The 26300-nt window shown below is 40.2% G+C and overlaps 2 protein-coding genes across 2 annotated transcripts in view; one reads left to right on the top strand and one right to left on the bottom strand.

Moving 5' to 3' along the window:
* Positions 1–10092, bottom strand: part of pou2f3 (POU class 2 homeobox 3) — a 36283-nt gene extending 26191 nt beyond the window's left edge. The window contains exons 1-2 of the mRNA XM_033636958.2: positions 9955–10092; positions 9634–9690 (exon numbers count right to left, since the gene is read on the bottom strand). Coding sequence (XP_033492849.1) covers positions 9634–9682 — 49 coding nt within the window. The 5' untranslated portion in view covers positions 9683–9690; positions 9955–10092. The remainder of the gene's footprint in view (positions 1–9633; positions 9691–9954) is intronic.
* Positions 10093–15184: 5092 nt separating this feature from the next.
* trim37 (tripartite motif containing 37) overlaps positions 15185–26300 on the top strand; it is a 45938-nt gene continuing 34822 nt past the window's right edge. Inside the window, exons 1-7 of the mRNA XM_033648661.2 lie at positions 15185–15412; positions 17812–17891; positions 19701–19802; positions 21648–21688; positions 22812–22928; positions 25698–25785; positions 26125–26247. Of these exons, the coding sequence (XP_033504552.1) occupies positions 17871–17891; positions 19701–19802; positions 21648–21688; positions 22812–22928; positions 25698–25785; positions 26125–26247 (492 nt within the window). The 5' untranslated portion in view covers positions 15185–15412; positions 17812–17870. The remainder of the gene's footprint in view (positions 15413–17811; positions 17892–19700; positions 19803–21647; positions 21689–22811; positions 22929–25697; positions 25786–26124; positions 26248–26300) is intronic.

Genomic DNA, 26300 nt, shown 5'->3' with positions numbered 1-26300 from the left:
GGTGTAGTTTGTTTATAGCCTAATGTTAACTTTTCACCACTGGTGATTGCATTTAGGCTTCAATAATCATAAGAGTGGTGTTCATTTGTGAAGATTATCTCTCTGAACAAAACATGCAAGTATCATCATCATCATCAAGATTTGTTTGCCACAGAGCTTATTTTTGGCAGTAATCCAAAATCCAGTTGAAAAATCCCTTTGGCTTTTTGATGAGGGAACCAGGGTGACGCTAACTTCTGCTTCGGCTTGCAATGAAGGCTGTACCTGGAGCACTCTATTGAAGGTGCCTATTTTTGTCTTTCCTGATACTGATTTCAATACCTAAACTTACGCTTTGGCCTACACTGAGTACCGATCTAATACCATTGCATGAAAAAAACATAAAAAAACAAAACAAAAAACAGCGGTGTACAATTATCACTGAAGCTAAATCCTTGCATACACGTTACCCGTTGCCTTTTTACTGGTGGGACTTCTGGTGTAAAATACTGCCAGTATTGCTGACATCCTGCTAATGGCTAACGTTACACTGATTACAGAAAAGTAATTCTTTTCCGCTGCTCTAAAACAGTAGTCGCCATCAGCTGCACAGTGAGACTTGTGCCCCTTCTCCCCCAAAATTAGCGTGTGCATGGTTTTTTTTAAACACAGGTAAAACCGCTAAATATAGGTGATAAACAACTTTCCTATTGCCAGGAGACCAGAGCTGTGTATGCAGCTCTGCAGCAGACGAGTATGCCTGTCTGTGTGTTTGTGGCGTTTTTTGGTGTGTCATGTTCGACGTCATGGACAGGCTGAAAAACAGTTTGGTAAAAAGCAGAATGGAGCATGGAGGCCTGTGAAAATGTTACGGTGGTTACCCCTTTTTTATATCTTACTTATTCAGTCTCTCTTTCAAACTAAGTGCAGAGAAATTTGGAACTTTGAGTGCTGCTCGGGTGGAGACATGTTTTTTTTGTGGCAGCATGTCATTGCATCTCGTCTGTGAAGGGACTAAAATTAGTGCGCTCACCCAGATGTTGACTTTCCATCACTGCCGATTGCAGCTGGAGCTGATAAATGTCCGTGGCTACTGCAGAATTATTTGACCTAGGTGTGAAGTCGAGTTTAACCTTTCCTATTACATTGAAGAGCCAGATGTTAGTGGCTGTTTTTTGTGTATGTGTGCAGTGGAAAAGGGGCTTTGCTGTGAAAGCAACAGTATTGAAGAAGAACTGATTTCTGGTAAACATTTGATCCAGGTATACTTAGGCACTTGCTTGTATCAGATCCAGCATTTTAGGCAGTATCGGAGGCGCTGGTATCAGTAGCAAACAACTTTGTGTAGCCTAGTATGCAGTGTAGGCTATTCACTGCACCGGCTGCTGATTGTATCTGTGTACACAAAAACACACATCTGACATATCTTTTCAAGAAGTGCAGTTTTCCTCCTGCAGTGTGCGGCCGTCGTTATTGAGTGAGATGACGAGGAGCGGGCTGCCGGAGGAGGAGGGTTCAAAGGTGTGCTGGATAAGCTTGCATCATTTGAATGTCAAATGGGACTATTTGGGATTGTGCGTGTGTGTGAGAGAGAGAGACTGTGAGCTGCTGAGACACTCAATGCAAATACACCTGTAATAACCCCCACTACCACATACACACACACACACACACACACACTCCCCCACCCCCCTCACCTCACCACCATCCGCCCCGTCACTGCCCCCCAGCACAACCAGCTTCACAGCCAAACTTCCAGTATGGAAATGACCAAGACATGCAAATCAGTTCTGAGCGCAGGAAGCCTGTGTTAGAGCTCTGTCTTTACACACACTGGAAACGGTGGTTGCACTCAAAATATTCTCCATTTTAACCAGTTGTTTTGTCTCTGACTTTATCTGTTAGTCTGAAAAGTGTGCGATTAAATCATTATAAACTGCACTGCAAACAAGTGGAGTGATGTCATCCCTTTGGCACTGTAATGTGTTTGACTTCAGTTAGTCTCGAGGGCTGAATGTGACTTTTCTGCAACATAACGTCAGTCACAGAGGAAGCTGTGTCCCAGTCCCATACTACAGCCGAATATTAGTACTGTAGAGATAACCTGGTACTTTATTCATCCCCGGAGAGAATTATTACGTGTACACACACAAAACCACACTGAGCAAGAACAGTGTGAAGAATCAAATATTAGATACCACAAGCATTGACATAAGAGTTAAAAGTAATGAGTAAAAGTAGGCTTATAAACGTGCATGCACTCAATGTGCAGAAATGGATGCAAATATGAGTAAGCACTCGAGCAAAAAGTAGGCCTATTGCCTTTTGGAGGAGTTACAGAGGATGTACCTACTTCAATGAGTAATATACTGCATATGCTATTATACTAATTGTCATATTGTGCAAACAGACATCAAAAACTGGGATGCTAGAACGCCACAACTGTTTAAAACATGTCTGGTGTCATTCTATATTTTACCTTATTGTCAACAAATATCAAACACCAAAACCAATGATCTGTCAGCTTGTCTCTCGATACTTTCTGACTTCCTGTTTGTGGCTCTCAGACAGTTGGTTCTTAGTTAATCTAAAAAAAATAGTCACAAAAATACAGTTTTATTTGAAAAAAAGAAAAGAAAATTAAAATCTAGTCTCTATAGTTTTTATTAAAGAAATGAGGAAATAGTGTATTTGTAGGGTTGGGAATCACAAGAGGATCCACGATTCGATATTATCACGATACAATATTATTACGATTTCAAATAAGTTGTGATATGCTGAATATTGCAGTAAAATAAATTGCAATAAATTACTTTTTTTCAACTGTAAATTTTTTCCCCAAAGGAAAACTTCGTCAACATCTGTTTAATCTAACAAGATAAAGTTTTCAGCCTGTTCATCTCACTTCAGCCATTTTGTTTGGAACAAAATGTGTCTAGTGGACTGAAAAACTTAACTGTACATTAACTGTACATGTTTCTTATGTTAACTCTTGATCTTCTCTTGTTTTATTCTATTGATGTGTATATTGTAGTTAACATTTTTACAATTAGAGCCTCAGCAGTGACAATACATATTTTATTGTTAACATTTTTAATATCTCAGGTGTAGTGTTAAACACTGTAGCATAATGAACATTTTATTTTTATTTTAATGCAAATTTTAATTTCTATTTTATTGTATTGTATTGCTGTATATTTACATACTTTTATTTCATACTCTTAATCTTACTTCATATAATTCTGTATTCTTTACATCGGAGCGACTGTAATGAATCACAATTTCTCCTCATGGATCAATTAAGTGTTTCTGATTCTTATTCTGAAAAAGCAATTGATTTTATTATTCTGTTAGTATTATTTTGTAATATTAACAGTTTATACAATTAAAAAAATCAATTCAGGATCAATTCACCGTTGGCTTCAGTCGTTTTGTAGGATTTGTTGACAATAGTGCATCATGGGAGCTGTAGTGTACATCAACAGCTGCCTCAAATATATAGCAGATTTTTTGTTACATATAACGGCTTCTTTAAAGGTGCTTCATTTTGTCATTTTTCTAGTATAAAGAAAAAGAGTTTTAGCTCAGACAGTGTTGAGTTTAGGCACTTAATATTTGAAACTAAACACAAAAATGCCCTGTTTTTTTTTAATTAATCAGTAAACTAGGGTAAGTGTTGCTGTCTCCATTGACAACAAGAAATCAACAAACAAAAACAAGCTGACTGCTTACTCTGACCCTGATCCTAACTTGAGTATTCATTCGCGTTAGATTCTTGGACGTTGTGCAAAAAGCTACGCAAAAATGCAAATAAAAAAATGTAAATTCTCAGGTCTTTATAAAGATGTGGAGCAGCACTCGCATGTTCATTTGTTTTTTTGTTGTCAGATATGTGATATAAATCTCGCTATACAACCCTGATTCCCAGAAATGATTTGCATTTATTTGAGAAATGTTAATGCTATTTTGATCCTGCTTTTTTAATTAATATGAGATGAAACATTTTTAATAATGATATGCACAGTAGTGCAGTGGTTAGCATTGTTGCCTCACAACAGTGTTCTGGGTTCGAATCGGCTTGGGCCCTTCTGTGTGGTGTTTGCATGTTCTTCCCACGCCACTGTGGGTTTTCTGTGAGTTCTCCGACTTCCTCCCACAATCCAAAGACATGCAAGTTAATTGGGGATTCTATATTGGGTGTAGGAGTGAATGTCAGCGAGAATGGTTGTCTGTCACTACTGGCACTTTCCAACTGCACAAAAAACGTACTAACACCGGCCCTTTTACTGTAAAGAAAAATGTTACAATCAGCATTCACTTCCAGTACAAATGACTCTGCAGTAGTCATGAGTATTTATCAGATCTGATCATAAAAATCTGTATCATTCCTAAGGGCCTGATCTCTGCCTGAACTTTTCTCAAAGCACTAAAAGGAGCGAGGAATGATCGTAGTTCTTAGAACACCATTTTCAGGGATGTTTTTAGCTCGTATTTCAGAGTATTTTCAGAGTTATTCTCCCAGCACAAAGCGAAACTTGAGTATTGTTGTATATAGTATTTGGTTGAACACAGCAGGCTGCTCTCACAAATTTTTTATATGTTTTCCTACAAAATGCAGTGTGCCCAAGTTCGAACATATCTCACATATTTTGAAAGGCTGCGATCACGAGACGAATGCGCTATCGGTAGTAAACAAGGAAGCAGTCCTGATTGCTTGTAGGGAGGCAGGTTGGTGTGGATGGGTCACAAAAAAACGGACTTTCTCCAGGGACTCCCCTGGAGTCGCTCGTTTGGATCCACATGAACTTTGAGTTATTTTAAGGTACATTCTCATGAGGGATAATCCTGGCGACTAATTTCCCTGTCGACTACACGAAAATTTTAATTAAGACTAGTCGACTAGTCTAAAAAAGGGAAACACTCAGAAAACAGTCAAAATTTAGCACAGTTTATTGTTAATTATTTGAAACATTGTCCCAAAAAATCTTGTGTGCATTAAGAGCCTTTTGAAGCCTTTAATCACAATCTTCAACAACCATGTTGGATTTTAAATGCTGCTGAAGTACGAGACACTTTGAATGTGAACATGACGGCAACTCAGTCAAAAGTTAACCACTAAAATAACATCTAAAATAAATAAATTGCCTCCGAAATATGGGGCACATTGAACCTTGCAGATTATCTGTAAATTATGATCAAATTTCAGCTGAGATGAGAGGCATGTTGCTCCGTGCAGTATGAATGTAAACCTGCACATTATCTGACAACAACTCACGTAAAGTTAACAAATAATAAAATATCTCAAAAAGATTCATTGCTGCTGAATTCATTTTCTAGATCAAAGTACTGCCAAACCGCGCTGGTTTTGTGAGAGGACATCTCTCCAATTTAAAACTCCGGTCTACTCAAGCATTACCGCAGGGGAGGGTGTCCGACGGCTCTGTAGGACACAATAGTAGCGGGCGGCTGCATGACAATTAAGCTGCCTTGTACATGAATAAAACACTAATTGGTTTAATCGACTAATATTTCTGGTGCCAACTAGCGAGGGGGTGGACATTTAATCGTTTAGACTAATCACGCGCATCCCTAGTCCTCAGCATGTTTCTTTTTCCTGAACCTAACCACAGTAATGTTTATTGCCTAAACCGTAACTTTATGTTAATTTACTTAACTGTAGGCCTACGTAACGGACGTGACATCATTTGTGGTTCGCAAATTCATAGGATATCATACGAGCTGTTCTATGAGAATACGTTGAACACAGTCAATGCAGCACCAGCAAACGCAATTTTTAAAAAAAAAAAAAAACATTAGCCAGGGCGCAAAGTAGCTCACCTGGTAGAGCAGGCGCAGAGGAGTATCTTGTATAATAAATGACTGATTGACTGGCTGACTGATTTAGCATTCCTATTGGTGGTGCAAATGGAAACAGAAAAAAGGCTCTTGAAGGTATATAGATTTTGGGGGAGCTCCCTAGTTGACAGTTCCTCCCAGGGAGTCCCCAAAAATGCCATGTCATCATTGGAGGGCCTGGTTTCCCTTTGGGACCACCCATTCCACCGGACCCAGTGCAGCCCCACTGCCTGCACTGTCCATAATTATGCCCCTGGTTGATGGTGGGCTCATAAAGCTGAGGATTTTGACCCCAGAGCTTTAGAGTTTGTATCCAAAGTCTTGTATGTGGTTAAAAGAAGAATTACTTTTTTCCTTTGGTGTTTTGTACAATGGATGTTGCCCAATGTCAAGTCTCCTTTTGACCATGTGATGAGACGAGATGCTACACGCCAGCTAGTTTAGCCACAAAATCTGTCAAGACCGGCAAGCTGAGCACATCTGCATGCCGAGCAAGGAGACATGTCTTTCAAACATACCAGGGGCAGTAAGAAAAGACGAGAGAGAAAAGAACAGGAGGGGAGGGGAGCAAAATTAAATATCTTTGGCTTTGTGTGTGTAGGGCCCGTGGACACTACCTAACTCCACTACTGTCAACCCAGACACCATATGACATCCAGAAAAAACATTTCCACTGAACACAATCAAGGCAGCAGGTTTAGGTTTACTGCCAAAATGCAAATACAGTTTCTAGGGGACAAGGTTGCGCAAAGTGAGCAGGTGCAGATACACAGCTGTAAATATGAACACTACAGTTTCAAAACGCCAGTGAAACCTTTCACTTTGTCAGGCGAAGGGCGACTGTGGCTCTGAAGGTAGGGCAGGTTGTTCACTGATTGGAAGGCTGGCGGTTCAATCCTGGCTGTTTCATCGATGTGAGAGTGTTAAAAACTCAGTAGCAGGTGGCGCCTTGTATGGTTGCTTTGGCCACCAGTGTATGAATGTGAATGTGACTGCGTGAAAAACTCTTTGAGTGGTCAGAAGACTAGAAACGTGCAAGAGTTAGAATTACAAAAATGATCTGACCTATAGTATATCTCTCCACCACAGACTATATATAAAGATAGACGATGTGACAGCTCCGTAAAAGCAAAGCCAAAACATCTGGATCACCCCCTGGTGGCTGGCTGCAGTACAGGTCATAAACCCTGCCCCTGCCATATTAGCAGATGCGATATGGACCAAACTAAAAACTCAAGGTACACGTTAAATAAATTTTTCCCAAAGATGGGTTCTGTCATTTTAGGTAGTTCTTATCACGCTGATGTTTGTTCGAGTGTTTGTTTCTCTGCTAAATTTGGTTTCAATTAGTTATTTGATGCTATTAAAAGGGGTTTGATGTTATGATTGACGCCGACTGGTGGCGTAACATACTGCCACAAAAGGATGCCTATTTTTTGTCGTTGTCTGAATCAGTGACCGAGCAGCGGTATTTGACAACTTTGGAATGAGAACAGGGTATAAGGCTTCATTTTTTTTGCCTGTATTACAAGACAGCTTGAAAATGAAAGGAAAGGGCCACAGGCTGGAATAGAACCCAGGCCGCTGTGAGGACTTAGCCTAGATGGAGGTTGTCCCGATATTTTGGCTGCATTTTTGTACTGTTGGGGTTGGTGGAGATGCGGCATCTATCATCGCCCATCTTTATATATAAAGAGTCGATGCTCTCCACGCAGATAGGTTTGGTTTTATTTGTTCAGGTTTGTCTCTAAGGGTGTTTTCAGACCTAGAGTCGTCTCCTTTGATCTGAATCAGGGACTCATGTTGTTCGAAATTTGTATAATTGTCCAGAGTTGGTTCATGTTCTCACGGCAGCATTTACAAGTGGACCAGATCAAATGCTTCCTGCGAAAAAAGCTGCTCTTTATTGGTCAGAATTTCCTTGTGGGAAAAATCCAGGAAGTAAAGCAAACGTTGAAGAAGAGTACACTTGCAAGATAAATGTGACACTTTCTAATGTCACAATGTAGGGACAACTACGCAGGTTGATTTTAGCGCTGCTCATCATGGACTATATTGCTGTCATTGTTCATTTTAGTCAAACCATACAGTTTGAAAACAAGGCGCGGCTCCAACTAGAAAACAATGTTTTGATGCATTGGATGTGCTGAATGTGCATATTAAGGCAGTACAGGAGGAGGTGCACATTAATAATCCTCCAGGACTGTAACATGCTCATGTTTAACCCAAACAATGGAACACCTTCTCACCACAAACCAACCGCACCAGAGTTCATTTGTAACCGGACCGAGACCACCTCTTCAAGAAGGTCTCGGTCTGGTTGTTTTGGTGCACACCTGAGTGCGATTGCTGTGTTCACACCTGCCCAAACGAACCGCACTGAGGGGGCAAACGAACTTGAGTTTGATTGAACTGAACCAAACAGGGCAGGTGTGAAAGCACCCTTAGATTTTTTCCAGTACAGTTGACATCAATGGAATTAAGTTTGTGGCGGTGTGAAAAAATTCAGCAAAAAGTGGATTTTAGTGTATGTAGTGTACTGACCACTTCTTCAAAAGAAAAAAAACTGTCCATGGATTATCACTTTATCAGGAACACGTTACTGCTGATTATTTTTAATCATTATTATTTTTGGTGCAGGGAGCACCACACACTATATTACATTCACCTCTGTTGTATTTCAGTGGAGGCAGAAATCTCAGAGGCAGATATCTCAAAACCTGGACACATAAAACCAAAACTACCTGCATGGAGAGATGCTACATGACGCAAGTGAGAAAATATATTATATATGTTTATATTTTAATGTGGATGAACTGACATTATTACAGTCAGACCTCCCAATGACTGATGATGAGAGTTGCATGAAAGTTTGTTCCGAATGGCAGCGCAGTTGCAGCACATTTGATCATATACCGACAGAAAAGAGTCGTGCTGATCATGTATATCGACAAAAATCACATGACGTATAGCACTTCTATGAAATGGAGCCATTCACTTCTCTCACGCAGCCATTGTCTAAATAAAAGTTCCACTTTTTCTGTTGTTGCTGGTTCCTGGTTTTGTTCTGTGGCTGGTCGGTTAGCGTACTTGGCCCCCAGGCAGCCAGCATTTCTCTGCAAACAGCCTCAGGTGCATCCTGGTATAGCAACCAACTGCCACAGTACACACACACATACACACACACACACACACACACACACACACTCACACTAAAACACGGCTCCCTTTGAAACAGGAGCAGGTCAAAATGCTGCTTGTATTTGTATGAGGAACAATTTGTTGGTTAAAACGTGCTCTTTGTACTGAAGTTGGATTGAGCTGCTGTGGAAAATTGTACTTAAATAATACTGTAGTTTTTAAAACCTGATGTAAATAACAGCACCACAGATCATTGAACAGTGATAAAACACAAAACCAAGAAGTAAAATGTAGACAATGAAAAGCAGAATTCAAAATGTTCTGTCAACAAATATCCTCTCAGATAATTCCTGATTTTTCCAGACACTGTTTACACATTAAAACTTAAGAACAAGCACCCTATTAATGCTCCCTATTAATACTCTGCATATTGAGGCTGATAAAACATGACAAATCAAATTAAGTATTTCAGTGAAAAGTCAACAAACAAACTCTCCCTGCAGACGTGCAGCATCATTAGCAGAGGCAGAATAAACAGCACATTTTCCTGAGTCACATCTGTTGAACTTCTCTCTCTGTGTATGTATGTGTGTGTGTGTGTTAAGATGGTTCAGCTGTGTTTACGTGCACCATGAGGAAAGGTGAAATATATCTTACCTGCCTGTTCGGCTGGAGCCTCCGACTGCTCCACCGTGTCTGCGCTCATCTTAATATCTGTAATGATAAATATGGCTGATTTTCCTACAGGATTGTAAGTTCACCAGGACAATGAAGCACTCGGGCCACCCAGGAAAATGATCTTGACTTTATTCTAATGCGCCCTCCCCTCCACACCAGTAGCTGTAATATTCATAAGCAAGGCAGATATTCCTGTAGCGCACCCATCATCTAACTAAGGAGCACAAAAACCTTTAATTCAACTCCTAAAATTATAATTAAGGTAATAAATAAAGTCATTGATGAAGAGGAGTGACTCACCTCAGACAGACTAACAGGTTGTGCCGCTCCGGCTGCCGTCTGTCCTCCCTGATGACTCAAAATGAAGCAAGTATTGGGATAAAAAGTTTTGGAAATCCACAGCTGCTCATCAGCATTTTCCTAAGTGGAGAAACGTTCACCTCTGCAGTACACCCTGCACTGCCTGATAGGCTGATTTGCATATGTCTCAGTGCGTCCTATCCAGCTTCAGGCTGTTTGCATAAAACAACAATGGGGTTACTGCAAATTACAGCATGTGTGTGTGTGTGTGTGTCCATACAAAAAGGCTGAAAGGAGTCATCTTCAGAGTGCTTTGGATAACGAGATGATGTATTATTCCCACCACCTGAGAGAGCTCAGTTTGTGTCAGTGACGGAGGGGGATTATAGGTCAAAATCATTAAATAATTATGTTAAATTTTACTTTAATATACTTTTTCAATAACTGGTCATGTACTTTTGTAAATCTAGCTTAAAAAGTCAACATTTTTGACTTTCTATCTTGAGTTTTTGACCCACTATCTCAGAGTTTTAATTTAAAGGTCCCATAAAGAAAATCTGATTTCCATGTCTCTTTTAATATGAAGCAGTTATAGGTGTTATATAAATACTGTGAAAGTCTCACAACAGAAAAACCAAAGAGAAATGAATGCAGTGCGTATTCAGAAACTGTGCCTTTAAACGAGCCGTCAGGATTTCCATGAAGGTGTGTCACAGCTATATATAGACTGTTTCAAACTTGAACACATTATGAATGGGTCCACCTAAGAGAGCTCAGTTTGTGTTAGTGATAGGGGAAGGATTTTAATTTAAAATTGTACTTTCTTGGGGTGTCGGTGGCTTAGTGGTAGAGCTGGCGCCCCATGTACAAGACTGTTGCTGCAGCGGCCCAGGTTCAAATCCAGCTTGTGGCCCTTTGCTGCATGTCATCCTCTCTCTCTCCCCCCCTTTCACACTTACCTGTAAGTGTATTTGCTAAATGTTTGAATGCTCTATTAACCCTTTCATGCACAGTAGTCACTGCAGTGGTCAGCTGTTTAAGAGCCATCTTCATGTATAAGCCTGGGTTTGGATTCTGTGCTTGTATAAAAGCCACCACAGTGGACCCTAGTGAGTCATGCCTCACACTGCCACCCACTGGCCAGGTGTAGTAAGTGAACCATAAATGCACTGTGTGATTTTGCCAAGTAGGACAAGCTCCTGGATCAGCATACCACATCACATTCCTGGACCAACATTGCAATCAACCAATCAAAGCTCTCTGACATCATCAGTGTGCTGCTCCTGCCTTTGTGCTTCTTCAGAGCTAAGCTAGTTTTCCAAATTGAAGTTAGTACAATTGAACAAAATCCTCAGCAACACTGAACAAAAACCTTATAAGCTACTGCAGGGTTAGCAAGTTAGCTTCCTAAGTAGGTAGGCTATGCTAACGAGTAAGCTTTAGTTGCAACTACCTGTGATTAACACGTATTCCCTCCTTTTTTATAGCCTATTAAAATCTCTTTTTGGGAGCAGAGGGAGGGAGGGGTTGAAAGATTGCAGGCCAGGACCACGCTGTCATGTTGACCCTGGATATTTTGTTTCTGTTGAACCCTGGGGCCTGTATCACGAAGTGAGATCAACCTTTCCTGGGTTACCCAGACCTATCCTGGGTTGACTAACCCTAACATTGTCAATCAGGATAATCGGTATCACGACGCTGGATATCAACTCGGTAACTCAACCCAGGGTTGCTTTATCAAGAGCCGTGAACGCGCACGCAGCGGACCAATCACAATCATGAGAGAAGCGCAGCGTCACCGAGCGTCACTGAGCATCCTCACAGTATGTGAGGGGGAAAAAAGTATTTCTCGTGAGGATCAGAGATTAATTCTACTAAAATATGAGGAGGAGAAACGCAACATTAGAGAAAAGGCCAACACCGTGGCAGCTGCAGGAGGAGGAAACATGCGTGGCAACGCATAACGGGATGAATAATGTTTAGTTTTAGTTTAGATTAGTTTATTTGCACATAATGTTAAAAACTGACAGTATAAAATTTACAAGATTAAAATAAGAAAAGTGCCGGAGAGGTCAGAAGCCACTAAAAGCTTATCAAAGAAATTCCCCTGTCAAAACATCAATGAAATCACATAATAGAGAAGAAAAAACGGGTCAGGAAAGAAGAAATAGAGGAGGAGAGAGAGGGAAAAATCAAGACAAAACAAGGTAGCAAATAAAATGATGTGTAGGTTAAATTACTCATCACTGGTTCAAGTAGCTACAGTACCTGTACCTGTACATCTGACACTGATCACACCCTTGAATCCCATGAAATCAATGCTGCGCAGATGAATTGCGTGTATTACAATTATCGTCTAACATCATTGCATCTGATAAATTGGTCTTCTTTGTCATAACGTTATATATGCTACAATAAAGCTTAAAGCTGACGCCACAATTAAATCATATCAACACCAAATTGATAGTCTGAATAAAATCATCCTGATATTGAGCTGTGTTAGAAATTAACAGCTGCGCAAAAATATACCTAGTCTCCCTCTTTAAAAAACAAAAAGGAAAATCCCTCAAACACCATGAAGTGTAGACATGATAGGCTGCTTTCCACATTTCCAGCAGCAAAGCTGTCAATTAGGCCCATTATCTTTAACAGGGAGCATTTCCTCCAACAAAAAAAAAAAATGTTGGCACTAATTAATGGTGCTATTAAGTGTCCGCAGTTTCTTTCTTATGAAGGGGTGGGATGAAATTTCGACTTCTTCCTTTTTGAACAATCTTTTCATTGTCTGTTGTTGTTGCTTTCTTTTCTTTTTTTTAATGTTCAAAATAAACTTTCAAATCAAAATCAATCAAATGAATTAAACTTCCCATCATGACTGGGCTGCATTTCTGTCAGCGGAGTCATTTTTTTCCGAACAGCTGATTGGCCAATGGGTGGTGCTTTTTATAGGATCAGATTCAACCCTGAACTTACCCTGCTCTGGAGCAGGATAGCTGTTCAGAGTAAGTTACCATGGTGATCTACCCCGGTAAGAACTGAACCGGCTTCGTGAGACCGAAAACCCAGGGTTAACCCTGAAGTTACCTCGCTAAGACATTAATCCTGCTTCGTGATACAGGCCCCAGGACAATCCTTGTTTATACTGGATAGATTTGTTATTTTGATGCAGGACCATCATCATCATAAGGCTGATTCGAAATAATTTGTTTAAGTTGACATCAGCGTAGCAGTGATGGTCCAGATCAACATCAGCGACTCTATCCAGGATTAACATGTTGACAATGATCCTTAATCGATATAAACAAATTATCCAGGGTCAACATGGCAGTGATGTTTCTGTATCAACACAAGCGCTGCAATCTTGCAGAATAAAACAAAACAAAACAAAAAAAAGTTTGACATAGGCAATGGAAAAGAAGTGAAAATGTGTCCATCACAGGTCTTAGCAACCTTTGCTCTTTATGTTAGTGAACAATATTATAGCCTTTTTTATAGCAGGTTTACTCATAAGCATAGCCAACCTACTTAGCAAGCTAGCTCGCTAACCCTGCAGTAGCTCATAAGGGTGCTGAGGATTTTGTTTAATTGTACTAACTTCAGTTTGGAAAACTAGCTTAGCTCTGAAGAAGCACAGGAGCAGCACACTGATGATGTCAGAGGGCTGTGTTTGGATGATTGCAAGGTTGATCCAGGAATGTGATGTGGTATGCTGATCCAGGAGTATGTCCTACTTGGCAAAATCACATCATGCAAACACAAATCTCTCAAAGTCAAGATGGCCGACGGAACACAAGAAATGTTGTGCAGCTCAGGAATATCTTACCAATCCGTCTATAAGAGGAGACCCTGCAGGTAAATAAAATTTGGTAACAGCAAGTAACATCTGAGGAGTAATATAGCTGTTAAAATGATTTTATGTTTGGAGGAAATTACAAGTAACCATCTGTCCACTAAACTGGACATCATGCATCTCTTGCTACATTTCAACTACAAATAATACTATTGCTGCTTCCTTGAAAATACTTTGTCTGCAGTGACTGATAAGTTGATTTAAGTTTGTATTCTTGTAGAAAATTCTCATGGAAAAAATGGTTCAACGTGGAGAAGAGTGGGATGAGGGGGTCTGAGGAGTCAGGAGCAAGGTTCAATGCTTTTGCATTGCATTGAACAGTATTAGAATATGTTAAAATATGTGAACACACTAGTTTAACAGCATTAAAAATATAGTTTCACATGTTGATTTTTCATTGGTTTATATTTCATCAGCTGAGTAGGAATGTGAAAAACTGCTTTTAAAATGCATGAGATCAACTTTGTTTATGCGTAAAGAGGAATTAAAAACCCCTTAGAAAAAAGAACCTTGGTTGAAATAGTCATAATTCATGCATGAAAGGGTTAAATTAGAAATACAAATGGTAAAAATTGAGGAAAATACTTTTCTGTCTGTGGTTGATTATAGTGACATATTGTATATGCATGCAGCCTCCTCCATTTTACTTAGTTTTGATTCAGTGTACCATGCATCTCTGCATTTTATTACAAATGCAAATTCCAAGAATCATCACTGCATTCTTAATGATTTGGTGGGTTGGACGTCACTGACCACTCAAAGACAGCAGCACTGGTATATTTTTTATCTATAAAGCAATATTGGGCAAACTTACAGCCGACCTCTGCACCCTTCTGTGTGTCAGCTCTGGTAGTTATCAGCTACGCTCCTCCAGGTGGTTGCTTTTTAATGTACTCTGGTTTTTAACAGATGTGGGTAAACTGCATTCTCCTACTCTGTACCATGGGCGTAGAACAATCTACAAAAAGATCTAAAATAAGAAACACTTATATCCATTGACAAATTTTAATGGTATCATAAAGAATGTGGTGATAGAGACGTGCTTGTTTTTCTTTAGATGCCACTATGTTTGAATGGTTATGTTTTATTGTGGATTTTTGTATTATATTTTGTAGTTGTTGCATTTTAATGTGTTTTGTGTCTTGTAAAAGAGGTTTTAAATCTCAATGGGACTTCCTGTTTAAATAAAGGTAAATAACAAATCAAATAATAAAGTAGAGGAGCTGTATTTGCTGCCTGTGCCAGCATCTCTTCTGTGAGTCTGTTGTTTGTCCAGTAGGTGGCGGTAAAAGCCGTTCTGCTGTCCGACAAACGCGAAACAGTTAAAATCAAGCGAAGAAGAAATGGAGCCATTTGATTGGTTATTGCTAGGGGACAGACAGCCTCGGAGCAAGCGCGACCGCTACATCTTCAATTTAGGGCAAAAAACAAACCGTTTTGCCGTTTTTTACCAGAACTTCTGCCTCAGCTCAGCTGCTGCCGGACTAAATCTGGTGTTTTATGGTGGTTTAACCAGCCGAGACGACGCCAACGGTGTGTGAGGACACATAAATGTAGTCTAATCGTTTGTTTGTCAGGTGTGACAGACGAAGCCGAGTCTCAGGGAAGGTAAGTGAGCCACCCTGCTAATGACAGCAAGCTAGCTAGCATCACGATTACATGTAGATATTTTCTGGTTATTTACTTTGACACCGCTGATTTATGTTACTAGCATAAAGATAGCTGTTGTCATGGCCGCTCCCTGACAGGTGAGTTAGCTGTCAGTGTGTGTGCTGATGCTGGGCCTTGTGTTGGCACATGCTAACGGTAGTTCTGTATTAACTCTGCTTTTCTTAAGAAACCATACAAATTATCTTTGACAATAGATTATACACATTACCGTTTATTACCGTCACATTGATGTTTTTCTTCTTTTACTTTAACAATGGCTGTTGTGACAGGGATAGAAACACTGTGATTCAGCCACCAAATGTTTAATTCGATTAAAATTTGAAATAATTTTGGCCCCAAAAGAAGAAAAATTAGATGACTCAAACTTCCACAGTGTCACATGTCAGGGGACGATACTGTTGGAGCTTTATTCACAAAAAAATAACAGTTAAAACTACAAGTACAGTTCATGAGACATGATGTAGATGTGACATGGGACACCCTGATATGCTGTCTAAAGCTTGAGAACGGGCCCAGACACAAAGCAAATAGTATTTAAAATATTTTTACTAACATGTTGTCTAGATTTAAGAAAAAGAAAGTGCATGTATCACACAGTAACACCTACAACCTACAAAACTCCTTGTCCCAAGACGTTTATTCCATCAGTCTAAATGTTATTAAATTTAAAATCACATGTAGGGATGCATGATAATATCGGTATGTCAATGCTATCAGCCAATATTGGCTTTTAAATTAACTATCAGAATCAGCCACCATGCTTTTTCTAATTTTGCACAATGAATAAATATTACATACACTGAAAAGTATTGAATTTCATGTCTCCATCTGCTGGTGGGCTGTCACGATAAGAGTATGCATGTATGATATGATGTTAATACCACCACAGAAAAAGTGGATATATCGATATCAGTAGAGTTGTGACATATCAGATACTGGTAAAAGATTCAGTATCATGCATTCCTGATCACATGCAAAAAATCTTGGTGTATACTTTGTTTCTGGTTTAAAATTTGATGGACAAATGGACTCTGTTGTTAGCACTGGCTTTTACCATCTTAGGTCACTTGCAAAATTAAAATCTGTCCTGCCCAACAGAGATTTAGAGATTTTAGCCCATGCTTTTATTTCTACTGTGTAGGAATCAGTCAGCCCTATCCCACCTGCAGCTTGAAGAAGAGGAAAAGAAGATATACTTTATTAATCCCTGAGGGGAAATGCAATTTTTTAGCTCTGTTGTCATACATACACACACATGCACAAACAGGACTTATACATACATTAAATGGAGAGATGTCAGGTGAGGGGGCTGCCCATGGACAGGTGCCCTGAGCAGTTGGGGGTTTGGTGCCTTGCTCAAGGTGTAGTGTAACACATTCACTGGAGTCTGTACGTAGTAGCACAGTGGCACATTTGTGTTGTTTGACACTCTACTACAGTGACTAAGGGCGCATTCACACCAGGATAGTCCAGGGGACTTGGTTTGATTGGGCGGGGAATGCCGGAAAATTTCACACCTTCATTTGGTTCGGTTCACTTTCACACTGCACTTTTTAAAATGGACTAAACTGCCTGGACAACGTCACACAGTTACAACAGCTGCTTGTTTGGGGGCGGTATTACCTAAAACGAGCACAGACCAGGAAGAAAAAAAGCATGAGGAAGAAGAAAAACCCGGCTCATCGATTGGTCTGGACAGAAAACGGAAATCCATCCCTTTCAGCCGTCTTGGTCACCACAAAAACAATGGAGCAATAGTCCTCTAGCCATATATCAATAAGCGCCTGCACCTCCTCACTACTCCTTGTCTGCACACCAGACATTTTCCAACTTTTTCTTTTTTTACCTCTGCTTCTCCCGGTTCCCGCTGTTGGCTTTGTTTTTTTTTTTTTTTCCCCAACCCAAAATGCACCGCGCTCTACGTCACTTCCTCTCTTTGGTTCGCTGGATAGTCCATTTGCATTTCCCACTGTAAGCGAACCGCACCAGGGTTCACTTGCAAGTGAACAGAGACCCCTAGTTTTCAAGCGGACCAGGGTTTGCTTGTTTGGTCTGAGTGTTCACACCACTCCAAACAAACGTGGAACCGCACCAGGGTTCACTTGCATGTGAACCGAGACCCCCAGTTTTCAAGCGGACCAGGGTTTGCTCGTTTGGTCCACACCAGAGTTCGAATGAGTGTTCACACCACTCCAAACAAACCAAACTATCCGTAGAAGCGGACCAAATAGTGCCAGTGTGAATGCGTCCTAAGAGGCAAAACAGAAATATCAGGTATGTCAAACTGTGAACCTGGAAGCTTAAAGCTCAGTTTATAACAATGCTTTTCTTTTTAGACCACTGGCTACAACTTCTTTGAGTCGTCCCTGAGATCAAGAACTTCAAACTGGCTGAGATGGATGAACAAAGCGTTGAGGTATGTATCACACGCCGCAGGCCAGGCTAACAGCTGGATGATGAGGCCTGATAAGAGCGTTGTGCCGGCTGCAGAGGCAGGAACAGAGAAACCAAGGTTCAGGCATTGTTTTGGACAACAGATTGGGGCCTAATACACTCAATACGTTGACTCCATCGGTGTTGAGCTTTTACAAATGGAGCAGATGACTGAAAGCTGCTGTTTTTACTGCGGTCAAAGATAAAGAGCAACTTAACAATGTCATATAAAATATATTTATAATGAGACCACCAAAAAACATTTACTAGGTGCTGCCTGGTGTGGCAGGAAAGCATTTAGTGATTTAATGACTGATAGCATCACTTATATTGTAGCGTATAGCTTTGCCAGAGGTAATTTCTCCCTGTAATCAGAACAGATCATGATAACAGAGGTCATTAGTTTTGATAAGTGCAGTATATATTATCAGTTTATTATGCTCATTATTTGTAAGGGAGACCAGCAGAGAGTCACAGAAGAGAATTTAGATGCGCAGCAACACACAGTCAGTCACGCACAAGCAAATGTAAACCAGGGAAGGGGCATGAGAACTTAAGCACTCCATTTGGATGTCAATATTCGTCACTTCTATCTTTGATAATCTGCACAGACCCATATTGCAAAAATGATAAATCTGTGCAGCCCGATAATGTTTAACCTTTTCAGTCAGACATCACTTGAGCTAAATGACATTAACATCAAAACTTGATTATTTTTTGCGAGTCATATCCTCATCGCAATAGTCAACAAGGTTATCACATATTGCATGTTTTCCTGATATCATGCAGCCCTACCAGGCATAAAAGTGATGTTTGGAAGTATTTCAATAAAATAAACAAAATGAACGTGCAGTCCAAGCTGCAACATCAAACTTGAGTATCATAACTAATCTCTAAAGGCTGAGGAATGCAGAAAAGCGTGTTCACTGAAACCATGCCGATATTTTTGCTTAGGTGTGCATTTTGAAAATGACTTAAAAGGCCTATCCCTAATACAAACAGTGTCTTAAACAATCACGGACATCTCTCAAGAGGCCCAAAATTTAAAGTGCATCCAACAGAATGAGACTTTAAAGTTTTATTGTCCTTTATATTATATTATATTTATATTATTCCCCAAGTTCAGTATTTACTCGTGGGGTGTCAAAAGGTGACTAACGGTGAGGTACGGTGAGGTACGAACAAAACACAGAAAGTGCTTACGCAATGGAATGTGCTGCATGAGATCTCCGTAGTCTCACACGGACATGATGGTAGCTTGCAAAAGGTGTTTTTTTTTTTTTTTTGTCCTAAAGAGAAAAACACATTTTATTCTGATATGAGACACATTTAGTTTTAGTTTTTGTGCCATTTGTTCCACACAGAGTTCAAAAGTAAGATCGCTACCTAACCACATTTCCAGATATTTACATAATTGAACATCTTCAATTTCACAACATTTTTGTGTAAGGATGGCAGGAAGATGTAAAATAGAATTATGGGCTTTTTAGAATAAAATATATTTCTCTTTATTACCATTCAGTACAAGTTTGGGATTAAAGGCAGACTATAATTTAGACATGGCTTGAGTTAGAAAAGAGATGTGCACACTGTGTCATCTGATAAAAAATGATATTATAAATCTGCTTTACTCTACACTTATTAAGCACAGATGTACAATCCAACATAACTCATTAAAACAGCTTTACAGTTAACCTGTTAACCTCTGTGAATTGCATGATGTTTGGTTTTTGTCTGTGGCTGTAGTTAGTGTAGCACTGAGCCTCAACATCTCTTTCCTGTCCCCATGCAGAGCATCGCAGAGGTGTTTCGCTGTTTCATCTGCATGGAGAAACTGAGGGATGCTCGTCTGTGCCCACACTGCTCCAAACTCTGCTGCTTCAGCTGCATACGAGTAAGTGTGTTTCCATTGGCAGTGTCTGGAAAATGTTCCCCTCACAGCAGCACCGCTCTGCGTTCTGATATTAGTTGTGAATTCTGGTGTCACACACAAAATCTTGTCATCATGAATACACACATACAAGGGCCTCTATTTCTCAGAATCAGTTCTGGCAGAACAAACAGATACGAGCTTAATTTTGGGGGTTAAAGCAAAGACGTGCACAATTTTATAGCCTGAACATATGCGGTAGCACACTTATGTAAAATGGGGGGGGTCACAAGAGACAGTTAAAAAAACAAAAATGGTCCAAATTGAAACATCAGAGACAAAGATGTCTCAACTGTTTAGTTTGTAGTATGAGGCAGGTTCCAAAAACACTGAAGACTACTTTTCCCACAATGTGCAGCATAATAGTGTCACTGCCTGATAAATGCCCACATCTTTCAAATGTTATACATAGAGAGTAAATAGCGCAGTCATTGGGAACTATTTTCAGCAGTGGATTTGTACAAATTTGATGCTCAAATGAGTATTAATGACAACATTAGCAAATTAACTGTAGGCCTTTTCCACTGGCACTTTTGGCCAAGCCAAGTCAAACTGTGCCGGGCCAATTCACCTATCCATTGTCAGTTTAAACGTGCCGAGCCCTGAGGCCCCCCCTTTAATAAGCATGTGTTGGGAGACTCTCCTCACCTTCGTCTGCTGGAGACCAGAGAGACAGGCGTTTTTAAAAGTCTCTGTCTGTTCAGCTTTCAGCACTTTTCTTATTTTCTAATTAAATCTCTGTGTTTTGAAGTTTAGTTTCTCTCCTGCTTCCCTGTTTTTAAACTAGATATCAAATTTGTCCACACTAAAAAATAATTTGGACGTGCATCATTGACTCTTGCTGATGACACTTCCAGGTAAGAAGTGTCCAAAAAGCTCAGACGCCAGTGAATACCTGAGATATCATGAGGGGGGTTTCCAACGCTGGACTGAAAACTTCTTCAGGCCTGCCAGCCAGATTTTATGAGCTCTGTCCAAAAGGGAAAGGTGGGAGTCATCATTTGGGAGCAATAATGATCCGGGACCAGTCCCATTTTTATGTATTAATCTTGGCATTAGACAAGCTCTTTGACTAAATTTCAAGTGTATATACTAGGAATGGGCGGTATATGGATTTTTTTACAATATATCGGCATATTTTCAAGCAAGTTATCAGTGTGTTGTGAGACTCTCCTCACCTCTGTCTGCAGGAGACCAGAGAGAAAGGTGTTTTTAAAAGTCTCTGTGTTCAGCTCTCAGTACGTCTGTAGCTTCTAACTGAATCTCTGTGGTTTGGAGTTTAGTTTCTCGCCTTCGTCCTGTTTTTACTTTAGATATCTGCTTTATTTTACTGTTTCATGTTCACTATCAGCTGTATTAGAAGCTGTGAGAAGTTACTGCTTGAAAACTCAACATTTCCTTATTTTGCTGCTGCATAATAAAAGTTTTTACATTACAAAATAACGGGGGACTTTTATTTTTAAGACTCCGTAGGAATTAAAATGTGTTTATTACTGTATTAGTGAAACTTTATTAGCAGCTTTTCTTCAATTAAGACAAGTCTAATAATACGGCAGGGAGGAAGAGTATATATAGTATATAGAGTAAGTATATCCCTTCCCATGCTTTTATTCCTGATGTAGGCCTATATGAATTTATTATAGATGTATGACACTAACCGTCTTGGAGCATCCTGTATCAAATGTTAATTGAGCATTGAGTATTGGCAGCTGCATCCTGAGAAGAATTGTGTATTTAGCAATGGCAGCATGTTTGCACTGATTGTATTTAGATGCAGTAATGATTAAACTGTTATGTCCTGTTTGACAGCGGTGGTTGACGGAGCAGAGAGCCCAGTGTCCACACTGTCGGTAAGCGCCTGCCAGCACACATCTGGAACCCTCCGTACTGTCTGTCAGTGTACAAACTTTAAATTAAACATGCAGTATCGGGGAAGCTACTTGGAAAATGTAGTGAGCTAAGCAACCAGTTACTCTACATCAAAATAAAGTTTCACTACAGAGAAACGTTGCAAGCTAAGCTACGAGAAAATGGCAAAAGTAACTTGGTACTTGCAAAGCTACTTTTACTTTTTTACTTTATGTCAAATCAGCATTTAAATTAAAACTGTCTTCTTTTCTTTCTTTTTGTTGTATTTGAAGACCTTGTGACAGTCGGTCTATTGCTCCCTCTCTGTTTCTCTCCATATCCTACTTAATGCATTTTTCTGTCACGGCCTCTTTCAGTTGGCTGTCTGACTCTGTCACTAATTCAAAAACTGAATTCCAAAGTATATTTTTCAGTCAATAAAACCATAATAAATAAAAGACAGTTACATAAACAATAAAAAATAACAGAGCTAAATGAAAACTCTTCTTTATTCATTAGAACATAAACATGTCCTTCAGATAACACATGACATCTGTATGTTTCTGTCTCCTCTCTCCTGTCTTCATACTGTTCTCTGTCTCTCAGTTCTTTTCTCAGCATTTGTTGTGTCTATTTCTCTGGTGTCCACCATAAATCCACTAAATATAGACAGTCTATGGGCGAGACACATGAGAGACGCATCAATAAGTGCAGTGCAGCCAATTGGAGGCAATCAGAGTAGGGCGGGTCGGATTAGAACGTGATTTCATACCGAAGTGCTTCCCTTGTCTACATGCCTCAGTGTGGCGCTGGTGTCAGTCTCGTTACTTATCCTCAGTTTTATTAACCTTAGATTTATCCAGACCTCCACTGAAAAAAAGTCCGCTGCACTTCAGAGCTTTTCCTCAGAAAAATAGTCTGTAACTTTTGTTGATGCTACTGTGCTGTTTGGTCAATTAATCAGCTTCACTACTGAAATGCTGTTTGTCTCAGAAGGTAGTGATGTCATCACCACGCTACTGAGAAATGTAGTTAAGTTAGTGAGTGAAATTATTTTTTGTAGAAATGCAACCAGCATAGGAGACATAAGGTAAGGTATTACAATCTGTGTGTTTGTGTACACAGGGCGCCACTCCAGCTGAGGGAGCTGGTCAACTGTCGCTGGGCGGAGGAGGTCACCCAGCAGCTGGACACCCTGCAGCTCTGCAGCCTCACCAAGCACGAGGATAACGACAAGGACAAGTGAGCTACTCCTCCGCTCCCTGTCTCCTTCTCCACCCATGTGTTTGTTATTATTGAAAGAGTTCTTGTGATTTCAAAAATTATTACTTTCTGGTATATTAAACCCTTCCTGGGATTTCTGACCTAAAGTGTGATCTGAATTTAACCACAAAACTGAGGATAAAAATCATTTTCACCTTATTTTCCCACACATTAGTCAGTTTATGTGGTCGTAGGACAACTGTTTCTTTTAAAAGTAAACTATCTTTAACATAGAACAACACGCTGGGAATTGTCTGATCCTCTGCCTAAAATAAAAATGATGCATGTAAGGTGCACGTATCGACCTGCTGCTGTGTGATGCCTGCAGGTATTTACTAAACTCAAAGGAAAGAATATAAAAAGTTGAGGGCAACAAAGAGAACATAAGTATTGATGTTTCTGCAAAGCTCTGTATTTACATTCAGTGACATTTGGACAACTTTATCTGTTAGCTTGAGCTAGACTCAGCTTGTGATCTGCTCTGCTGTAATCATTAGAAGTTGTATTAAAAATGACGTTTCAAACTGCGTTAGATGGAAAGCTTTAGGGCAAAGTGAAAGAGAATCTACCCAACATGCATGAAAAGTGTTTTGTGATTTTTGGAGATGAAATGAAAAGCATAGAAATTGTATTTACTGTATGGCCCCATCTCTGTGCACAGATGCAGAGATTAATCTGACGTTCAGACATTGTCCTGCATAGGAAGTCTGTATTACTTACAGCAATATGTTTTTAATCAAGGAGTGGCTTTGTTGCTTGATCTTTGGCATGAGATTTGCTTGGGTGGGCTAAGACCTTGAGAAAGCACCTGGCTCACCCCAAAAGTGTCAAAGTTGTTAACCTGAAAACAATATTTAAACCCACAGCTGGTCTGTAGACTGCACTCTAAAACCTGCAGCTGAAAAGTTGATCTAGTTATGTTTCCATAACAGCATTTCAAAGTCAGAGTATATCCACGAGTTACGTGGAATTTTTATACGGTAACTTATTTTTTAACCTGGACCCTATTTTCCCATGTTGTTGTGTCTAAATCACCGATGAGAGCAACAGTATTTGAAGTTGATCCAGTATTGAGCGAGAGCACTGCAGCCAGTAGCTGCGAAACAGGCAGCAATGTAACCAGTGGAGGAATGTGCCACCTCAATGTACGTCCCCTAGAAGTGTTTGTTTTTGTCACTGACAGGCTCAGGTTGTTACTCTAAGTGTCTGACAACATTATGGAAAGGATCCCTTCAGATATAGAGCATTTTGTTAAAGAGTAAGATACTTTTTGTTTAACCAGAAACAGCCCCAAAATCACCATCACCAAACCCACCAGATTCCATTTAAATAATCAGTAAATTAACAGTATACCACTGTTAATTTACATGGAGTCTGGTGGGTTTGGCAGCTGCAATATCAGGGCTGTTTCTGGTTTCACAAAAAGGTTTATCTCTGTAGGGATCCTTTCCATAATGTTGTCAGACTCTTAAAGGGCTTTCAGACCTAGAGTTGTCTCCTTTGGTTTGAATCAGGGACTCATGTTGTTCCAAAGTTGTATAATTGCCTAGAGTTGGTTCATGTTCTCACAGCAGCATTTACAAGCGGACCAGATCAAATGCCTTGTGTGAGAAAGCTGCTCTTGATTGGTCAGAATTTCCATGTGGGAAAAATCCAGGAAGTAAAGCAAATGTTGAAGAAGAGTACACTTGCAAGATAAATGTGACACTTTCTAATGTCACAATGGAGGGACAACTACGCAGGTTGATTTTAGCGCTGCTCATCGTGGACTATATTGCTGTCATTGTTCATTTGAGTCAAACCATACAGTTTGAAAACGAGGCGCGGCTCCAACTAGAAAACAATGTTTTGATGCATTGGATGTGCTGAATGTGCATATTAAGGCAGTACAGGAGGAGGTGCACATTAATAATCCTCCAGGACTGTAACATGCTCATGTTTAACCCAAACAATGTGTCATGTGACTGCAGTTGGTTCAGATCCAGGTCGCAACACGTTCTCACCGCAAACGAACCACACCAGAGTTCATTTGTAACCAGACCAAGACCACCTCTTCAAGAAGGTCTCGGTCTGGTTGTTTTGGTGCACACCTGAGTGTGTTTGCTGTGTTCACACCTGCCCAAATGAACCACTCTGAGGGGGCAAATGAACTTGAGTTTGATTGCACCAAACCAAACAGGACAGGTGTGAATGCACCCTTAGAAAAACAATCTGACCCTGTTAGTGGCAAAAACACTTTTAGTGGACTTAAATTGACAAAACAAACATGCCCAGAGTGATTACATGGCAGCCTGTTTGGCGCCTGGCAGCTGCAGTCCTCTTTGCTCAGCGCTGGACAAATTTCAGAAATTGCTGTTCCCATTAGTCACTTAGACACAAAAACATGCACACACACACACTACACACACACACACACACACGCTAAAACCCCTATATTCCTGCAGGTATTTTCCCTGGATACAGTATCAGATTTTAGCCAAAATTCCCAGAAAACACTGGGAACCCCAATCCCCAGTGTTTCACTCAGATGTTCTTGTCCCTCCTGCCTCTCCTTTACCACGCTCATTATCGTCATCCTCTGCCACCTGCATTTATAATGTCTGTTAGTTTCATAAACCTTGTAGAAACACTGAAGTAAAACACGCAAACATTTCTGAGTGATACCAAGTTAAAAAAAATGTTCCCAAGAAAGCTTCTTCTCTGTCTCTTTGTATAACACGCTGGTGTCGTTGGATTATCTCTCTGCAGATGTGAGAACCACCATGAGAAGCTGAGTGTTTTCTGTTGGACCTGTAAGAAATGCATCTGTCATCAGTGCGCTCTGTGGGGAGGCATGGTAATGTTTCCCTTCTTTTATTTTTAGAATATAGTTTGCAAGCAAAGGCACAAACACCCTGAATAATCACTTCTAATTAAAACTTTTTCAGCGAGTCAAAGTTGGGCTGCAACTAAGGATTATTTTCATCATCGATAAATCAATCAATTAACATCTTTGTCTGTAAAATGTCAGAAAATACTAACAAATGCCTATCACAGCTTCTAACGCCCAAGGTGGTATCTGTATATAACTTGCTTTGTCAGCAGTCCGAGATCCCAAAATACTCAGTTTACAGTGACATTTTTGACACTAGAAAAACTGGAACCAGAGAACAATTGGTGTTTTTGTTGTGTCCAGCACGGCGGCCACACCTTCAAGCCTTTGGTGGAGATCTACGAGCAGCACGTGACCAAGGTGAAGGAGGAGGTTGCAAAGCTCCGCCGACGCCTCATGGAGCTCATCAGTCTGGTGCAGGAAGTGGTAAGGACTGCTTGTTGCTTTTAAGCCTCCTGCAGACTGTGAGGTTTCAGTAG

This window comes from Epinephelus lanceolatus, chromosome 11, assembly GCF_041903045.1.
Source record: "Epinephelus lanceolatus isolate andai-2023 chromosome 11, ASM4190304v1, whole genome shotgun sequence".
NCBI lineage: Eukaryota > Metazoa > Chordata > Actinopteri > Perciformes > Serranidae > Epinephelus > Epinephelus lanceolatus.
Note: the sequence above shows the minus strand (reverse complement) of the source record. Positions and strands in the feature narration are given on the sequence as shown.